The 20,066-nt window shown below is 37.3% G+C and overlaps 1 protein-coding gene across 8 annotated transcripts in view; it reads left to right on the forward strand.

Moving 5' to 3' along the window:
• Positions 1-20,066, forward strand: part of LOC124162285 — a 568,759-nt gene that overhangs the window by 158,482 nt on the left and 390,211 nt on the right. For all 8 annotated transcript variants that reach the window (XM_046538768.1, XM_046538767.1, XM_046538763.1 and 5 more), the window contains exon 3: positions 17,065-17,131. In XM_046538768.1, the coding sequence (XP_046394724.1) occupies positions 17,065-17,131 (67 nt within the window). The remainder of the gene's footprint in view (positions 1-17,064; positions 17,132-20,066) is intronic.

Genomic DNA, 20,066 nt, shown 5'->3' on the forward strand with positions numbered 1-20,066 from the left:
TTGGAACGATTTTCTCCTCTTTATTTTCAATTATCTGACATTTTAAACTCCCCTTTCATGTAAGCTTGTGGTTAAATTCTAGTTCAGATAATTATTAAGGCACTTAAAAGGACGATACCACATGAGAGGGAGAATTCTTTAAAAACCGGCCTTTGGTAAGAATTGGGAATAGGTTTTTTTTATCCATCCATCAGAATAAAAGGTTTTTATTTTCGGGTACGGAAAATGTTCTCCATAAATATTGATCGCCACATTTTGGTCCCAAAAGGTCTAGAGTTAGGGGAGGTTTGCTCGTTTTTTTTTACTTTTCGCCTCAGAAGTGACAAAAATTTGATTTACCTACAAGGCTAGAAAGCTTTCCCTCGGAAAACCCCTTCGCCTGGAGCGGCACGAGTTTTATGTTCGTAGATATCAGAAAATATTGGCGTTAAATATTGATTCGATCGAGTAGTGGACCTTGGAAGAGAGAATTGATACTGCCAATCCCATCTTGAGATTAAGAGTCATAGCGCTGCCCGGTACCAATTTGACCGTGCTATGAACTATGGATGCGAATCCATAGCTGTGAATTGAGTCCTACTTACCACCGTTATTGATGCAGCCTTTGTCGAACACGAAGTGAATCTTTAGAACGGAGGCTATCGTTTTGGTATGACATGTATTTGGGATAGACACTGCATTCGTAAAATATTTTACAGGGTATTTTGTTTAAGATAAAATTCTTCTAATCCTGCTATCGACTGCAGTTAAATGACATTTACTGAAGGAACTAGAACTAGCTTATGTCTAATTCTAAGTACAATCCTTACTTCATGTTTCACATGTATGTATTTTCTCCCTCAAAAGAACATTAACACGATTCAACAAGCAGATCTTTTTTCTACCTCATCCTGCCTTAATTATCCAGCTTATTTACTTCCTCTTATCTGTGTACTTCTTTTCTAAAAAATCGTCGAGAAATTTTCTTCTGAAGAAAATCTCTCCTTAGAAATGGAAACAGTATAGTCATAAAAATGTCCTATTCATGGAGAGTAAATCCATTTCAAAACCTTTTTACTGCAGGTATGAAAATTAGAATAGCTAATTTTTCGCTCATTTTGTAGCCAAGTGAAGTGATGTTGTTTTTATTTACTCTGAGCTAATATTCACCTTCTTTCAGAGTACCTCCATTTCTGTCCTACCTCCTTTCTCTACTGAAATTACCATTTACGTCTCAAATCTTCTTTGAAATTTGTTTTGTCAATTTTATTTGGAAACGATTAGCATCTCGATATTGATTCATATGTCTGCAAGCCTGAATCACACGAGCACTTTCCCGTCCCTCAGAATGATAGCTCCAGCGATAGGTTTTCATTGACCAAAAGAGTTATTGCCCGGCCCATCATTTTATGAATCACACGATCATTCCCACCGTCCCTTTTTCCATCGCTACTTCCGTCCTTTTCCCTATTTCCCATAAAACCTGTCGTTTAATTTAAAGCCAAGTGTAACGTTACAATCGCTCTTAGCGGCCGTACGTTTTGATTGGCTGAAATATGGTACCAGCGATGGTTTCAGCAACATCTACATCTACATACTTCCCCGCAAGCCGCCTAAAAGGCGTGTGGCAGGGGGTGTAAGGACACCAGACATTTGCACATAAAAAGGAAATGCTCTAAGAAAATTACGACTTGCATTACTTAAAGTCCTTTATGGTTCGGGGGAAAAAGGAATTCGCTTATCTATCCTTTCGGCAAAATATCTGTCTTAATTTATCGCTTCTGTTTGACCTGGAAATATAGTGGAGCTCTAATATTATGTTCTCCGTGTCGCTCTTAAAGATATCCATTCTGAATTCTTCAAGCAATCCAAGCCTAGCGCGCAGCCTCCGAGTCTCCAGCGTAATTCCCTTAATATCTGGGTTTAAACACTGTTTTTACGCCCGTAGCAGTTTTGGCTTCTTTATCTCAGTAAGGATCTTATTAATGTAAAATGGCATATGAGTCCGTAATTGGCAATCGTTCATGAGTATTTACGCTTGTAAGTTTTAAGTCTCCATTTAAAAAAAAAGCCATTTTGAACTTTGACCCCGTTTTATTTTCCGATTTCGAACCTCTGGGCGACGATTTAAAATCACCGCATTGCCATTATGAATGAACTGGGCCATGTCGTGAGAGGAATGGTTGAAAATGTGGTGGGAGCGAGGAAGAGCTCGGTCACAAATATAGAATGCGGACAAGATACGCGGACGGACTGATGTCTCCCCTGGAATCTGAGCCCGCACGAGTTTCCCTTCCAAGCTGCAGGAAGCCGTTTTGTGCCGAAGCGCCCTTCTCTCACCTCAGGCGATGGAACACGAGAACTCAAAACACACGCTTCCCTCATCCCTTTTTCCCTTCGAATACCCTTTCCCCAACCCGCCAATAAACGCCTCTCTTCTTTGAAATCTTTTTTTTTTCTTTTATTTTTCTTTTTTTATATCATTTCCTCCTTGGCTCTTCCTCCTTTCACTGCTTGCTGCACATCCAGCCGCTCCCTGGCCTTGGCTTATCGTGCCCGTGTCGTGACTCCACGACACCAGCACTCTTAAACGTCTCGCTGCGGAATGTGGCTCTCCCCGCTGCATCCTAAGTGATGTAGGGAATTGATTTTATTATTTGAGACTAAGTGCAGTATGCAACAAAATAGAGGAGGCTGGGAAAAGCCCATCATAACCCTATGTATTTTAAATATATATTTTTATTTAACTAAATTTATTACAACAATGAGACTCAGCAACCAAGCATTAAATAAATCAATATTCAGCCCCGATGATGAGTGCCGAGACGGTACTTGAAACGTTGGCCGTTATAAAAACATTAACCCGGTGGGAATCCCGAGAAAGGTTTACCCACATTATTCGCCGGGAAAGCATAAAATCATATTTCATAACCCTATATTGCTTCTAATTGTAAGTAACAAAAAAATGTATACATTTTTATTTATTTTATTTATTTATTTCAAAAGCCCACATACTGCAATTAGTGCCAATTTACAGTGGCGCAATAACAAGATAATAAATAATATATGACAAGAAACAAAATACATATAATGTTACGGGAGTCACATCAACCTAAAATATACCGAGAATCAAGTACATAAAATATAACGAGAATCAAAGCCTCGAAATTAAAGAACACAAGTGTATAAAGCTTAAGAAAATTGTAGCAATGGTAAGAAATGTGAAGTGTTGTTATTGATGTTCATATAGGTAAGATAGAGCCAGGTTAGTAAAGACTTTCGGGGATAGGGAAAAGGGATCAATACTCGGAGGAAGGGAATTAAGAAGTGAGGGAAGGCGGAAAAAAGTGAGCGTTGAATGAGTGATAATCTGGGAACTGGGCATTGTGTGGAGCAGTGAGTGGGTGCGTTTTAGCTGTATTCTGGAAATATTTGAACTACGTGTAATTTTGTCATGTAAAGTTTAATGGTGAAATATGTAGTTTGCTACAATAATTATGATTGAGCAGAAAATTTTTAACTTTTAAAAATGAGAAGTCTTGAAATTTGATTTCTCCCAGAAACAGCTCTTGGTTAGAGTGGGTTAATTAGGAAAAGTTGAAGAGGTGAAAGAGTTTCTACGTAAGAAGCCGAACGATGGACAAAGAAAGAAATAGTAGAATAGCGCAGGCGAAGAGGGCTTTCTACTACATGAAGAATCTTCTTACAGGTGAGAATACAAGTATAGAATTGAGGTAACAATTCATCAGACGCTACACATGGAGCATGGTTCTTTATGGGATCGGGAATTGGACGTTGATAGCAGCGGAAAAGTCAAGAGTAGAGCCATGTGAGATGTTGTGCTACTAAAGAATGATGATGATAAAATGGATCGACCGTGTAAGTAACGAGGGAGTGCTAAGAAAAGTGGGAGAAAGGAGTAGTCTCCTAAAAACCTTACGTAGAAGATGGGACGACTTAGTTTGCCACATTCGGAGGCACGATGAATACTATCGTAGAAGGACAGGTGGAAGGAAAGAAGGCCAAGGGGCGTCCAGTTACATACAACATGTTATAAAGGATGAGTTTCATACGACATGTTATGAAGCATGAAAATGAATACGTCTCTATGAAAATGCTAGCGGAATTGAGAGCTCTGTCAAACCAATCTTTGAATTGTTGACTTATGATATAATTTTGCCAGAGAATACTGATGTCTATATTATTATGTCCAAATTTAACGTCTTGCCGCGTCGCATTGCCTACGTTCAAAGCTTAGCGTCATTCATGACAACCACACCGCATGTCGTCAGTACACTACTCCATCGTAAATCGGAAAATTGCTTCACTCGATTCCTTTCGCGCTACAAATATATAGCTTAGTACACCTGAATATGTCCATTCTATGAAAGTATATTGTTCAGTGATTCGTGTGTGGTTCCAGAACACAATGAAGTATTGCGTGGCCAGGTAATTAGCGATGCACACATACCATCGTGCGTCATCTTGATTTGCAATGGAGCTATATATATCCACGCATCTCACCGCTTTCTTTCCTTGAGGCGCGTATTTCCGTCTCGTATCTTGTGTTACTTTCTAGATTACGTGGTTCAGTCTTCCATATTTGAGACACTGAGAAGGTGAGGAGATGAAGTGACTTGATACTCTATTATTCGACTCAATAACGTTCGGGAAATATTTCTTTAAGGTGACCGCCGAAAGAGGTACGTGGCAGTAATGTTTTCATGGTCTTTGTCCTTTCCACTAGAGTACCTATTTTCGATTCATTTCGTGCAGGTATGCCTAAATATGATAGCGGAAATGGTGTTACAAGTAGTGTTTGAGGATACTGGTGCGTTGGTTGAGATTTGAAGCCTAAGAGAAGTGTATGCACGTGTTTAATTTTTTGTTTTACTCGCTGTTTATTTTCAAAATCCTACGATTGCTGTTAAGATCATTTTTTGTTCTCTTCATTGACAACTTTATTAATAATCACCGCGTGCAGTAGTGCTTTGGAATGTTTATGAGTTGTTTCGGATTACTGTCGACATTACAGTGTTTATTTTTTTGTTTTACCTGCTGTTTCTTTTCAAAATCCTACGCTTGCTGATAATATTTATCATTTTTGTCCTCTTCATTGACAACTTTATCAATAACCACCTCGTGCATTAGCGCTTTGGAATATTTATGAGTTTTTTCGGATCACTGTCGAAATTGCCATTTAAAGATTGCTTTAAAATAAAATACGTAAGGATGTAGTGTATGTCCACTTTAATGTTTTCACGTAAAACTAGTACAACTCTCACGCGCAGTTTCATACAAACCGTGTCTTGATTGTGAATTGCCTGTATTGGACATTTTGCTTAATATAATAATAATAATAATTGTTTATTACTCCAAAAAATTAAAGTACAGAATAGAATTAATTACATAAAACGAAGTAACTTTAGGTAGCCATTAAGGACAACCTGTTTGATATGATTCTAAAATTGTTGGGAGTGTAAAATCAAATTCTGCATTTGTCAGGTGGGAAGATTTTTGCTGCTTTGCATGAGTATTTCCCCATCAATAGAATTTTACCCTTTTTTGATTATGTTTAACCCTCGAGTTTCGAAATAGACATGAGGGCCGATTTCCTTCTAAGTTAAAAAAATCTTATCCACCAGGGTCGCTTCATAACGGAATATTTTTGGGAATTTTTAGAATATTTGTTGTAAGTAAAAACATTAGATTGGAAATTTACTAAATCCTTTACGTATTTCATTTGTATCAGGATGTTCCACAACATATCACCGTTGATTTATCTTGTTTCTTCTAAATTTTATCCTAAGGGTACGAATTTTCTACCATCATTTCTTTGCCTTGACATTCATTCTTATTTTCATCAATGTGTATCTTTCGATTTCGGATATGTCTTCGATTGCCGCCTGTGATTCATTCCCGCGCTGAGCTTCTACACTACTATGTGGAGGGAAAGGGATAACTCTGTCCCTTCCGTACGGGCGAAGGACTGTTTGCAGCGTCCAATATCGGAGTCCCTTTCACGCTTCCAACCTAATGGCATAGTCTATCTCTCCGACCCACATACACCCGCATCCCTCTCCTTTGATTTCCAGTTGATTGTTGGCAACCTTTCCCGTGGCCGTCTGCCTTCAAAAGGAGTAGAATGAGTAAAAAAGAATCTGTCATCTATTTTCTGTGGCACGAACTAATTGCACGGGCTAATTCTCTATGGTTGACATTTTTAGATCAGTGCTCACCTATGATGTAAAATATTCGATCAAAATGCTTGCGACAGCTATGAGAAATGCGGAAGTGTCTCTAGCGACTCCCGAACTTAATCTAGGTAAATCTAGGGTGAAAGGAGATGTAAGGGGGCAGGGTTCTTGGTTTTAAATAAAAAAAAATTATTTTATTCATACAGGGAATAAGGACAAAAAAGACTGACGAGAAAAATAGACATGTCGTCCTCGATGTAGATATAACTGACCGGTATATATCAAACGGCGTAATGCCAGTAATAATAGGGTAGTTTCCTTCATCAAAGAAACGAAATGCACTAATTGCGATTCCTTAACCATCATTAGTGTATTCATAATATACAAATTATTTGGTTTTATAATTCCAAGTTTAGACGAATGGCAATTGTCAATTTTAACCGCATTTGAAAAAGGCCGGATTTGCGCCCATGCGATGTCACTCCACGTGACGTCACAGGGACCTAGTTTCTATACGAGTAGATAGGAGTTTTACATCGTCTGAGATTATCAATGCATGCACGAGGCACAGACTTCAGGGAAACAGATCTCAATAATCACTCATTAAATTACCTATGTTCGGAAAGTTTCCTTCGTATGATAGGGTAATAATAATCCTTATTGAAGCCATGCGCTACCTGCTAGCAGCCTGCATCGTATCAGCGCTCAAAGCCTCGCCCCAAGGTCACCTCACACGGCGACAGCGGGAACCAGAATGACGTCACACGGACTTTCCCCAGCATTCCCACTTAGCCGTCGCGTTTTCGCGCGCTTGAAATTTTTCACTTTTCGTTTAATCGTGAAAAATAGATATCTTCATTCAAAAATCTAAGAGCGTGAAATGCGTACTACAGGAGTGATAATCTTTCGATGTAGGCAATAAAAAAATAATAGGAAACCGCCCGATTATAATTCTTTTCCCCAGGTCCCAGCCTTCCTCAATTTATCTCTGTACATGGAGTTAATCAAGTGGCGCGCCGCATCAACCGCATCGACCGTTTCTTTTCGATTCGTCCCCCTTTAACGCTGTCGCCTGCTGTCTCTCCCTCTCTCTTATTTATGCATCCCGACGGCGATCAGTCCTCGCCCATTGTTTTGGCGCCAGGCGACTCACGGCGCGCGCCGCGTCGCCCCCTCTGATGTCCTTCGAATCCTTGAACACGGCCGAGCCCCGTTCGTGCTTCCTCGTCGTCCTGAGGCCGTTGCCACGTCTTCCTACCCACCCCCACCCTCGCAAGATGCGGGGATGTAGAACGCTACTTGCCGCGGAAGCTTAGCAGCGGGCGTGCAAGACCTCGTGTTGGCAGTTTGGTGCCGAGGAAAGTGCCGAAGAAATCGTTTTTGCTTGCGACATAGCCGAAAGGAAGGAATTTTCAAAACTATATTAATTTTTATTTCTTCTTATCTTGACCTCGTTTAATTCATGGTAAAATAGTTCTCGGAGTATAGGTCAAAAGTATGTGATGCAAAATAAGTTTTAGCCAATGTTTCAGTTTATTTTAAACTATCATGAGGGCTATGAAAGCAAACGTTAGAACAAAAGAAAATACAATGATTTATAATATTTTTACATAAATAAATGTTACGATAGAGTTGTTTTACAATTATATAATTAAAAAAAAATATATATATAAGAACAGAATACACAAAAAATTTAGACATACCTTAGCTTTGCACATTTTTACCGATATTACGTTACTAAGCTATTACCAACCTAGTTACCATTAATTTTGATTAATTAAATATAAATAAATTATACTAAGGTATTTTTTTATTTCTTTATTTGTATTTTTTATTTTATTTTTTAAATATTTTTTATTTTTTTTTATTTTTTGCTACTTTTTTATTTTTTATATTTTATTATTATTATTTTTGTTGACCTATACTCCGAGAACTATTTTACCATAAAAACTATATTGCAACAACATTTGTCCAACGTCGTCATTGATGAGCGGCCACCTAATAATGATAGCATCTGGGATTCCAGATGGCGATTACTTTTGCTGGGAAGCGTGGGACTAGTTGCCTCATTGGGTAGGGCGCTGGTGAATCCTTATGTCACCCCAAACAAAAAAATCCTGGAAGGGATAGGTAGCCCAGGGAAGTAAAACGACCTACGTGACCCAAATACGTTGTTGAAATGAAATTGTAAGTTATTTTTTGGCTAAATTAATCAATTAGATTTTCGCCCTTGCAGTTGATTCCTGTGATTGCTTCTAAATTAGATTAAATACTGCCCAATTACTTTTTTCGACTATTGGGCTATGACTGACTGAGGTGTGCCGTTATCATTTCCTCGATTATAGAAAAGCCAGCTTCAAAACTTGGCTGAAGGCTGTACAGATAAAATTAGTGTAACTTGTGGAGGCAGAAAAATAAATTTTGCATGAACCCTGGCATTAGACATCTATTAATTTCTTTGAGTGGAGTGATGGTTAGTTTCTGTCCTTATGAAATATTATCAAGTGGCCTCCGCTGGAATATGCAGTATTGCTTGTGGAATCGGTATAATTAACTGAACTCAATTTTCAGGCGATTTATTTCAAATAACCCGTCAGATTGTAGATACGTGGATACAGGGCAATTTTATTTCGAGTCGTGACTATGCTTGAGGAGATGGTGGCACCGCAGTGTTGACTTTCACCCATAGAATAGGTTGCCATCAATTTAGGCGGGGACATTATTTTCCTCTCAACCCAATTCATAGCCGGATTTAGGCGAATTTAGGGGCAAAATACATTGCCCCCCCCCCCCAGGCGCTTAAAAAGTTGAAAGAATTTTTTATACTGTTATCATTACGTTCGTATTGTTTTGTGTGTTACGGAGCATCAATTATTTAATTCATATTAATAACATTAATGTTAAAATAGAGAGAATATTTCGTAGAGAGATTGTTGCATCTTGTATTTAATCTCAATTATGAGAAGATGGTTAGCCTGCCAGACCTTGTAGCCCTCCCAGAAAAAATTTTGAATCCGACCCTGCCCCCATACATAAACTCCCAGCTTACTAAGGAGTGTACTTTGTTACCTCCAATCCAGTCTGATCTCCTAAAAAACCCTTTTCATCTCACTTTTTGCCTTCATTTTCGCTGTTTTCTTCTTTGGGATATTCTATACGCTGTCCATATACTCAGGTTTCCACTCTAGCCATCGAATTTTTTATTAGATGTTTACTTGAAAAATGAAAATAAAGGAAGGCAGATCTTTTTCTGTGCTCTTTTAAATCAATATTCTTAGCAGATTTCTACGACGGAGTGAACGGAGTGAAAAAATAACATTAAGTTAATTTTTCTGCATGTGGTTTGAATCGTTATTGATTATGCTTTATTTAAATATTTCAAATACTACTTATAAAGACATTTCCTTATTTTATTAATATGCTCTGCTGAAAATAGCGGTAAAAAATAGTTAAAGTGAAAATATAAACTTATGTTAAACGATTTTAATTTTTCCTGGTGAATACTTCTGACTTATATTTCTCGGGTTCTCAGCCAGGTTAATGCTTTTATTTAAGCCGACGTTTCGGGAGACGACTTGTCTCTAATCCTCAAGGCTGTGTTACTTTATGGAAGTCCAATTTCCCACTGAACTGGATCGACCGTTTACCGAGGACAACAATGCGGCGCAGGTGTCGTCCGATTGGCTGTAGGTCTTTTGAAATTCTTCACGTTCAACCCTTATGTTTTTTATATAAAAGCATTAACCTTGCTGAGAACCCGAGAAATATTCGTCAGAATTAAACATATGTTGTTATATTTCAAGTATTAGTAGTATTTTGTGTTAGGGTGCCTCGACAACTAAGGTCATTTGCACCACCGACAAATCTATAAAATCAATATTTTAAAAGATGCATTAAAAAGGTACTTAAACATTCATAAAAATAAAAGGGGTAGTCAGATGATAAAAATGTTAGCATTTTAACATTATTAATTAGCCCAAACTCTATTAAAAACTTAATGACACTCATATTTCAAGAAATTCAGGTGAAATTCATACGATAAGATTAAATTCATTCAATGTGAGGTTTATGGAGAGTGGAAAAGAGAAATTATAGTACATTCCGCAGTTATCTCTTCCCAAAGCTTAATCATACTTTATCATGATGTTCATAGGTATTAAAAATGGCGAATCACACTAGCTTACACTGAAAATAAATCAAGCCCTATCCATTCGATGTCTCCGCTTGAGGAAGTTAGTCCTCAAAAGGGTATATGCCACGACGCGTATTTTTTCGCGATGTACCTTTTTTTAAAAACTATCCATATTATCTAGAAATTTTCCATAAACGTAGGCACCAGTGTAGTACAGTAATAATATAGTAATTTGCGAATATTTCATAAGTTTAGGACAATTTTACAGCACTGTTTTCTCCAACATAGTTTTTTTATATTCTAGACACAGTTTAATTATTTCTCTGTAGACCATGAAAATTTGAAGACAATAGCTTAATCCACGAATATAACAAAAGAGGATTTTCAAAGTGACCTCTTAATGTGTTGTCATCCACCGCGTATTTGAATGGGTTTTCAAAATTCGCCACTCGCGTCACTGACGGACAAATTGATCCGAGTTTCGCGGGGAAATATGGTAAAATTAAGGGTGTTAGCCTGCCTATAGGTACATGATAATGTGATCTATCAAATTCGTAACTATTCTTTGCTATTCCTCGCAATTACAAACATTGCACTGCAAAGTTTGGGAAAAAGTGGATCGCATTGCACTCGTCACCACGCCGCGGACGTTTTTGAAAACCGATTAACCCTTCGTTAGTCGCGTCACATTTTGGAATGCAGTTTATTGCGCGGCGTCTCACAGACGGCATTCATTAATGGTTAAAGAAAATACATGCGAGTAGAAATAACTGTTTTAACTACAAAAAATCATTCATATAATATTTAATTTCATGCATTGGCGTCAAATATATGCATAATAATGATGGAGTTATTCATATTAATAAAATACTTAATACACGTTTTTTTTTACAGTTTTATTGCATCTAAATAATGTTAACATGCAAACAATCGTAAATGTGAAGGAAAACGTCGCGCACCCCAAATTTAATGCTTTATTTAGTCGTTAATAATGTTTGTTTAAATTATTAAACGCATTTAAAAACTTTACGATTAAAATCTCGAAGGAATTAGCATGCAACGTAATGTACCTCAAGTTGTCGCCAGGCAGACCCACGCGACAACTTGAGGTACAATAAGTTGCAGACCTACCAGACGCCAAAAGCAACAAAGTATTAGTATTAATTCCAGAAATGTGACGAAACATAAAATCATATTGGTGGCTAATTTAGTGGCATAAAATAATGAGATAGAAGGAAAGACAGTTTCCTTACTTTGAAAACACGATGTGGGTAAAGAAAAGAAAATGATTTGGCGTCTAGTAGAAGATTAAAATGCGACCGTGCGAAGTGGCGGTAGGAGTTAGCCTTGTATGGGAAGGAATTGGGACTCTTGGTTAAAGCTATGAATAAGAAATACGTGATTGAAAAAGAAAATAAGACCATTCGAGCGGTAGTGATGCACCCTCTCCATGAGATTTAGAGATTTTCGTCGCGTTCGCCTCGGGACGCACTCGCTTTAAAACGGTCCTTTGCCCGAAGCGCAGCCTTTCCATGAATACATTCCCTTCAAACCCGCGTCGCATGAGTCATCTGACATTTAGGCTTTGCGTCTGATCATATGGAATCACTTCTGGCTTGATTTTGTGGGAGTTCGATTCATCCATAATTAAAGAACACACATGATGATTTCCACTTACCATACCACTTAGGTGCCAGGCCTTGAAAATGCTACAATATGTTGAAACCATGGTCGGTTATTGAGTTTTGAATTAAAAGTGTGGAAATTACCGTTTGTTGTTCTTTTATCATGAATTTGTGTCTAATGCTTTCTTGAACACTCTTAACGGTGAAAGTAGTTTCTCGTGCATCTGAAAAATTACTTCCTCAACGAGTCGGGTTCCGTTTATCCATGCTCGGTTATTCCTTTGGTATATGTTCTGCCACCAATTATAAGGTTCTAAAAACTTTCTCCGAGGTCAGTGATTCTTAAAAGGAAAAAGTTGCAAGAAAATCGTACATTCTATCGGATATTTTTCAGGGTGGATGTGAACTTCCCCTGCACATAATATTTCACTTGAGTTGTGTTATCTCTTCTACACGTCACACTTTCATGATAGCAAAATTTGGCTTCCATCATATTTGTAGGCTTATTAACGCCTGTTTACACGATACATTAACGCCTACGAGTTACTGCCTGATTGCATGAATGATTTTTTTGGACCGGAACGGAACATGTACGAATGCATGAACCAAATTAGAACTGGTTCTATTATCTGTGCATGCATTCGTACAAGTTGGATAGTTACACGGTGCATTTTGGCGTTTATTCTCGCGTTCATACATTTAGAAATTAACTCGTACGTGTTAATGTACCGTGTGAACAGGCCTTTAGAGATTTATTTTATCGAACTTTTTTTGTGATTCTTTCTACCCTCGAAAACGCCTATAGAATAACTAAACTATTTAGGGTTATTGATGCTGCTTTAGGAAGTTATGAATACGTTAAATGATAGTTAAAATTGGATGATCTAATGAGAATGAGAAGAAAATTCTAATTGTGATGTTAATTTGCTAGTGATGTAAGCGTTGATAATTATCAGGCAATTAGTTGGGAAATGGTATGAAATTTAGGGAAAACAGTGGTTGCTGATGGTTACGGTACGAAAAATTAGCCCTAAAAAGTATTCAAATTAGATCGTGATTTGTCAGCGGTAGGTGAAATTCATGAAAGAGGATGAAGTTTGGAAAAACAGAATGATAATTATGGTCTCTGTCATTGCCCAAGTTAGGTAAAATATCTATACACTGTTCGAAGCATACTTACTCTATAAAGAAAGTGATTTTGGACGTGAAACGCTTTAGGTGGCCGAATGAGGTTAGGTAATACCCAAAACAGGCCGAACAAGTGCTGATTTTCAATGTCCGTGGCTTTAATATTTAATTTTGCTACCACTAATCATGGTAATCAGGAAATATATTCCTTGATACAATATCACCAACCTAAATTCAGGTTAATATGTCGTTATGTGTTGGAAAACAAATATTAAAACGTTTTCGTCGTATACATTACATTATGTTGGATACACGACCGTGATTTTTTCCTCGCAATCTGAGAGCAAGATTCCAGGGACGCCCAGATTCCATTAGGGTCCATTCGACCACGAGTCCTGTGCATAGTTGCCTCAACGCGTTTCAGCGCTTCCTCTGGGAAGATAAATTCCCTTAAGTCCGTTTAGAACTAGTCGCCGCAGGCCAATTCTCCTTCCTCTCTGTCATTTTGGAGTAGTATTAGAAGCCGTGAAGGCTCCTACCACTTCTCCCAAAAAGTAGACGCTACATTTACGAACCCTTTTTCTGTTAAAAATTCAACTGATTCAGACGTAATGTAGTGGAAGTTCGAAATTTTGAAATAAAGGTAGTTACACCTTTTTTTAAAATATTTTTTCGGTTATTAATTCACTGTGCTACATTTGCGCATTTCGAACGAAATCGGGCTTCCGATGGTTTCCCGAGCATCTAAAGCTTAGGCATTGCAATATATCCGCTGAAATTATTTTCACATTTCAAAATTCATTATAAATATTGCAATATTTTATTTAACTAATACTAATAACTTCCACTACATCGTGCCACATAGCATATTATGTATGGGAGATATTGATTATATTTTAGCTTTCTTTAAAAAATCATCCCCTTCAAGGTAGGATTCTAAAGACATTAAGGGGGGAGCTCGTGCCCTCCTTTGACGCTTAAAATTCAGGCGTGATATAGTGAAAGTTCAACATTTTGAAATAAAGGTAGTTACACCTTTTTTTTCAATACTTTTTCCGTTATTAATTCACTGTGCAACATGCGCGCATTTCGAACGAAATTGCTCTTCCGATGGTTTCACGAGCATCTAAATCTATTGGTTAAATCAGGCATTACAGTATTTCCGCTGGAATAATTTTGTTGTATATATTATTGTTGTTATAGGGGAAGGAAACGGTGGTGCGTGCCCTCCTCTGACGCTTACAAAATAGACGAGATGTTTGATACGGTTATTATTACGTTTGTTTTGTTTTGTGCATTAGGGAGCCTTTATTCTATTTATTTCATATTAATAACTCTCATATTGAAATGAAGAGAATATTTCGTACAGTAATTGATTTTTGTTGTTTTTAATCTCAAATATGAGAAGACCGTTTGCTATTTAATCCCTTGTGCCCCTACCAAAAATCCTGGATCCGGCCTTGTTGTATTACTAGTATTAGCGACCATAATAATTTTTTTTTTGCGATTTATATTATTCTCAACTGATGCGTTACGTCGATGTATGAGGTAGGGGGCACTGCTTTTATGATATTAAAATAATAAAAAATAAATTAGTTGGCTGAGACACTTGTTTGAAATTATTATCATGGAAAGGATACACAAATAATACTGCCTTCTTATTTTGATTTCAAAACGTATCATTAAAAGCAGTCGGCATCAGGTACTGGGAGTCAGTTGAAATACGTGTTTTAAAAATGTTTTTTTTTTTTAAATTAACACGTGTAGACAGTACGAAATCTTTGAAAATCTTTTCACTATGCTGTTCTGCTTTATCTCTTCAGAAAACGTTGACTTATTTCCATGGTCACGTTTATCTATGGACTTGCGTATCCAATTACGTCCGTTTCGAAGGTAAACTCTAACAAGTTGTTTCATCCAAATTTTACGGAAACCTACAGAGTATCTTACGACTATTTACACAATGGTGGCCTCTCGGGAAATCATCCCACTTTGGGACATGCTTCAGTATCACGGCGGACTAAATTGCTCCTGTGCTAATAAAGTGTTAGGGCCTCAGGGAGAGTAAACCACAACGCGTTGCTAGCCGCTGTTTCTTTGGCAAATTAGCTCTACGTTCGGTAAAAATGAACATGTCAATGGATTAACGAAGGCTGAACCGTAAACGCTAGACACCCTAAATGCCAATACATTGTAAAGAATTTATTATTTCCATGATAGTTTCACTCACTCAATGTTTACAATAAAAAAATTAAAGAGTAGTAAGGAGTTTCTTCACAAGTTTTATCATTTTTAAATGCCTGTGTCCTAGTTCAAGGTAAGTTCTACCCTCACCTAACCATACCAACCATACCATACCATTTTTGAATTAGATTTTTATCATTATCATTTGGGTTTAGAAATTAATGCGAATTAAATTTATCGATATGTTCTGTAGAGATAATGTAAAATGTGTTCTAAAGGCTGTTTTACACGGGGCACGTACTTGCACAATCTGACGTGTGTACGAAGGCGCAATCAAAATTGCATCGTCTAAAGCGGGGAATTGCTAGAACACATGCGAGAATGCGTGGACGTGAGATGGTAAAATAACCCCTGTTCTAATTTCGTTCATGCATTCGCGCAATTCCACGCCATTTTAGAAATTAATGCAGCTCTAACCTGCGCTATTCCGTGCCCCTTGCAAAACGGCCTTAATAGAGTAAATGCGAAAATATAGTGTTTTGTGGCGATTTTCTATGCTGGGTTTTTAAGGGTGCGCGTTAAAATAAATTATCAATCAGGTAAAATGATAAATTCGACAAAAATCGACAAGAAGAGAATGTTATCGCCGCAACGACGTACTGCAACGAGAAGGTCCGTATGTTCTACCCTAGAGATAAGGGTTGCAAAAAATAGAAGTCGATGCCCTTCAGGTCGGAATAAAAATAACTGCGGACGTCGGAGCAGGCTAGGGGCGTTTGTTTTGATTGAACCTACCGGTAAGAGAGTTGCGGGTAGCCAGAGTTCAGGGGAAGTTTCGGAGCACCGTAAATATTTGATGCGTTCCTTTCGCTTACCGGTATCTTTCCCATTATCTTTTTTCTCTCCCACATTCCACCTTCTTCGGCTTAAAATTTTTTTGGCTTTCTTCCTGAGCGCCGCTGTTTCCAGCTGCCGTCTGCTGCCTGAATTCGCTCGCATTTGCTTTATTTATCATATTACCATTAGAGGATTTCCGCCCTTACTAAGCGCCTTAAATTTTCCAAAAGGGTCTTCGCATTTGTATCCTAGCTTTAAAAGCTCGTAATTGGTCGGTCACAAAACGCACTAATTTATTAATGGTTTAAATGATTCGGTAAGAAATTAGTTACGCTTCGCGAAATTCATTAATAGAATCTGTTTGTCTATTTTATAAATGGAAAAAGTGAGGGGAAAAGCGAAGAATAGATATTTTGAATTTTCTCTCTATCTTCTCTGAGAAGACCGATTCGGAATAAATTCCCGTGTTGAAAGGAAAAAAATGAAGGCTAAAAAAAGTGGCCAATTAAAACGAATATATCATTGCTTTTGTTTGTTGCAAAAACCTCTGTGTTTCCTTGCTTGAAAAATATCTATGATTACTTCACGGAAAAACTATTATATCAGTCGGAAATTATGTCCCTACATAATTGTGTAAAATTTTATGCCATGCATATTTGAACACATTTTTATTTTTCTGCTAGCTATGTTAATAGCTCGTATAATATTGAATGTTTAGGAAGTAGGAACTACCGTCTTCTTTCTGCAGGAATGCTTATGTATTTTTCAGTTAATTTCTTACCTTTTGTTGAAATATCGCTTAAAGAGGTAATAATGCTTCACTTCTTAATGTTGCTCTTTATTCGCATATTGTGTTTATTTTTGTATAACATTGACATTCGATAAATTTATATTTTCCATAAAATTATCTTTATTTCAACTCTGTACTTACTATAAAACTCCTTAACTCTTCATTGCTAATTTGTTTTTATTTGTCTTTCAGGTTCGACCCACCGGTGGGAGGGCAGTTCACCAGTCCAGCCGTGGCTATCATGGACCCCATGAAAAAGGTAGGCCTGAAAGCGCATGTTATCTGTCGGTTAAGGAAGGGTTTCTTAACAGACGTTATACCACTACTGCATTTGAAGTCTTTTCGCACATTTAATTATTTGAGATATCATATTCTACCCATAAAATCTGTCCTCATAATTATTCCCGGATTGTCAATATCCTTCTATATTTGACAAACTTGTGTCTTCATCCTAACCTCGCCTCATCTAACACCATCTCTTGTGCTTTTGTCGATTCAATAATGCCAAATATACCCTCTCTTCCGCAATCAAGACCATCCATCTGCTATAATTTACTTTTCCCAACTTTACACCTTATCGTTTCTTCTCCACGGTTACTGCTGAAATGCGCTTCACATGGATTTTATTTTCTGGAGTAGGATTTATGATAGTTTTATATTGTCATGCTTCGTTGAACGAGTACCATCCATCTTTCAAAGTTTTGACAGCTGAAAAAATATTCTATTTTTGGCGTTGTAATTTTCTTTGCACACCTCTGTGGGATAATAAAAATCCTTGATATAATTAGGAGAGAGATGTAATTCTCGGAATGATAGCAATGCATGGCGCTTGGCATTTTTCTAATGCGTTTCTTCCCTCACCTAGCAAGAATTTAGTCACAAAAGGCTATTTATTCGGACGGTTTATTGGTCATGATGCTGAGATTTGTATTTGCAATGACATGTTAAGAGCATGGATGGTTATTTATGATATTTTGCAGTTTTTAGTTAGGTATTAGAGTAGCATTTAAAAAGTATTAAATAATATGTTATAAATTATATAAATAATTTAAATAGTATTTAGTTAGGTTAGTAATCGGCCTTCGTATTTCCATTCAGTTTGTGCAAGTGGTTCTCGAAATTCTCACTTCATAAATAACCGAAAATTAATATCATTTGAAAATACTAGCCTTCGTTGGAGAAACGTCTGTAACCGCCAGTATTGTTTCGTATTCATAGGATATTTGTGGCCAAAAACGCTGCTATAAACTTTGTCCTAGATGTTTGGCAATGGAACCAATTTTTGAATGAATACTCTGTAAAAAAAATATGGCATAAATATAAAGTCGATATCTATGTCTTCTTAAAATAGAATATTAGTCACAGAAATATAGTGTATTTATTTTTGTAAAATAAATCCAGAATGTCCTGGGTAAAAATCTTGTAGTAGCAAAAGTATAGTATATTTGAATTATTATTTCGCCTTGGTTCAATTTATTTCAATATTACGAGAATTTATATTGAAATTCAGATGAATATTCTATTTGGCATTTTTTCTTGCTGAATTCCATGTTGTCTGATACATTATCTAAGGAGTGTAGAAATTACTCCTTGCTTTCTGTTTATATCCGTGATAAAACTGCACTTCCAAAAATTCAAGATGCACTTCTATCTTTTGTTTCATTGAAGGAAGGGGGTAAATTTTAGGAAAAAAATATCAAATGATACAGTAATTTATTGCTTGGCGTGCTTTGGTATAAATACAACTACCATTGCCGTAACAATTTTCGAAGGGCAGAAAGTTCCGAGCGGGAAGTTAACGGTCTTGAACGATGTTATATAGGATTACATGGAAGAATAGTGATTGAAGAGAATAATAACCTAGTTAAGAATTAATTGGCCAATGCTGAGTTTGATAGACAGACATTTGAATTAATTAATGCAGTCCCTATGATTCATACCATGGTTATTTCAATGGTGAAGCCTGTGAATTTTTAGGTATTAGCGAAATAATGATCGAAAACTAGGATTAGAAAAACGGGCGAAGAGTTAAGTTTACATTTCATGGAATCTGCCATTTAGAAATAGGCTAGAGGGACAACTTTTCAATCAATTGGAGCAATTTATCAGAAAGGAACCAAATAAAGCAATGAAAGTGCTGTTTTAGCAAAGTTTCCTGATAAGCATATGTGGTGCGTTTCAGTATACGTCGACTATTCTTGTGTACTGCATTAGTGGCGTAACTATGAGTGGGGGATGAGGGAATGTATCCCCCTCCAAAATCTCAGATAAATCAAAAAAATTATTTGAAAATCTTGTCTGGATTTGGTATATAATAAATGCATATGTAGGTGTAATGTTAAATTTTAATTGCCAAAACGATGTAAAATGCTTTTTCAGGCATGTTATTTTTCAAAATATTTCATGAAAATTGAGGGAGTATTTAGCGTTGAGGGGATGTTGAAAATGGTGTTAGTGGGTAGAATGTTAGGGAAACGAGGGAGGGGAAGGAAAAGAATAGGATTTTTAGATAGATTGAAAGAGAGTAGTCCTTACAGTGAATTAGAGAAGACAGTGCTGGAAGGGAAGGAAGGCTCCCAGATCACTTCTTGAATACTCCATGGAAACCTACCTTTATCGGTAAAATACTATAATAATAATTTCGTGAACATCTCGTTTCTGGGGGGGTAGCCCCCACTAACCCACCTGATCCCCCCCCCCCAAATTCCGCTCATCCCCCTGAAGCATATTCCTATTTACGCCACTGTACTGCATTGCTGCGTAAAGCGCCTACCAGTAAAGTAACAAATTTTTTGTCTTATCATTGTGAGAGTCACTTTAGCGAATTGAAAACACCGAGTTCTTTGTTCACCCTGCACTGCCCGTCAAAGACTCCATTCCAAAGAGCTGGAGAAACGGCAGCGGAACACGAGCCTCTCTCTTTCAAGTCGTTTGGTCCGTCCTCGAGTGCGGTCGAGTGCACTCTTTCCATCCCGCCCGTGCGTGATGGCGAGATTAAATTTTTGCGCACGACGCGTGAGAGCTTTGAATGCAATTTATTATGTTAGTAGAACGGTGGGAAAACAGGAAGCCGGAGTGCCGTGCAATGTTTTTTTTTTAGACCTTGAGTTAATGCACAGTCTTCGCGAGAATGTACTTTATATCCTCAACTATCGCAGCCGCACTATTTCCATCTCACGCGTCGTCCGTTGGTT

Source organism: Ischnura elegans, chromosome 7 (genome assembly GCF_921293095.1).
Source record: "Ischnura elegans chromosome 7, ioIscEleg1.1, whole genome shotgun sequence".
NCBI lineage: Eukaryota > Metazoa > Arthropoda > Insecta > Odonata > Coenagrionidae > Ischnura > Ischnura elegans.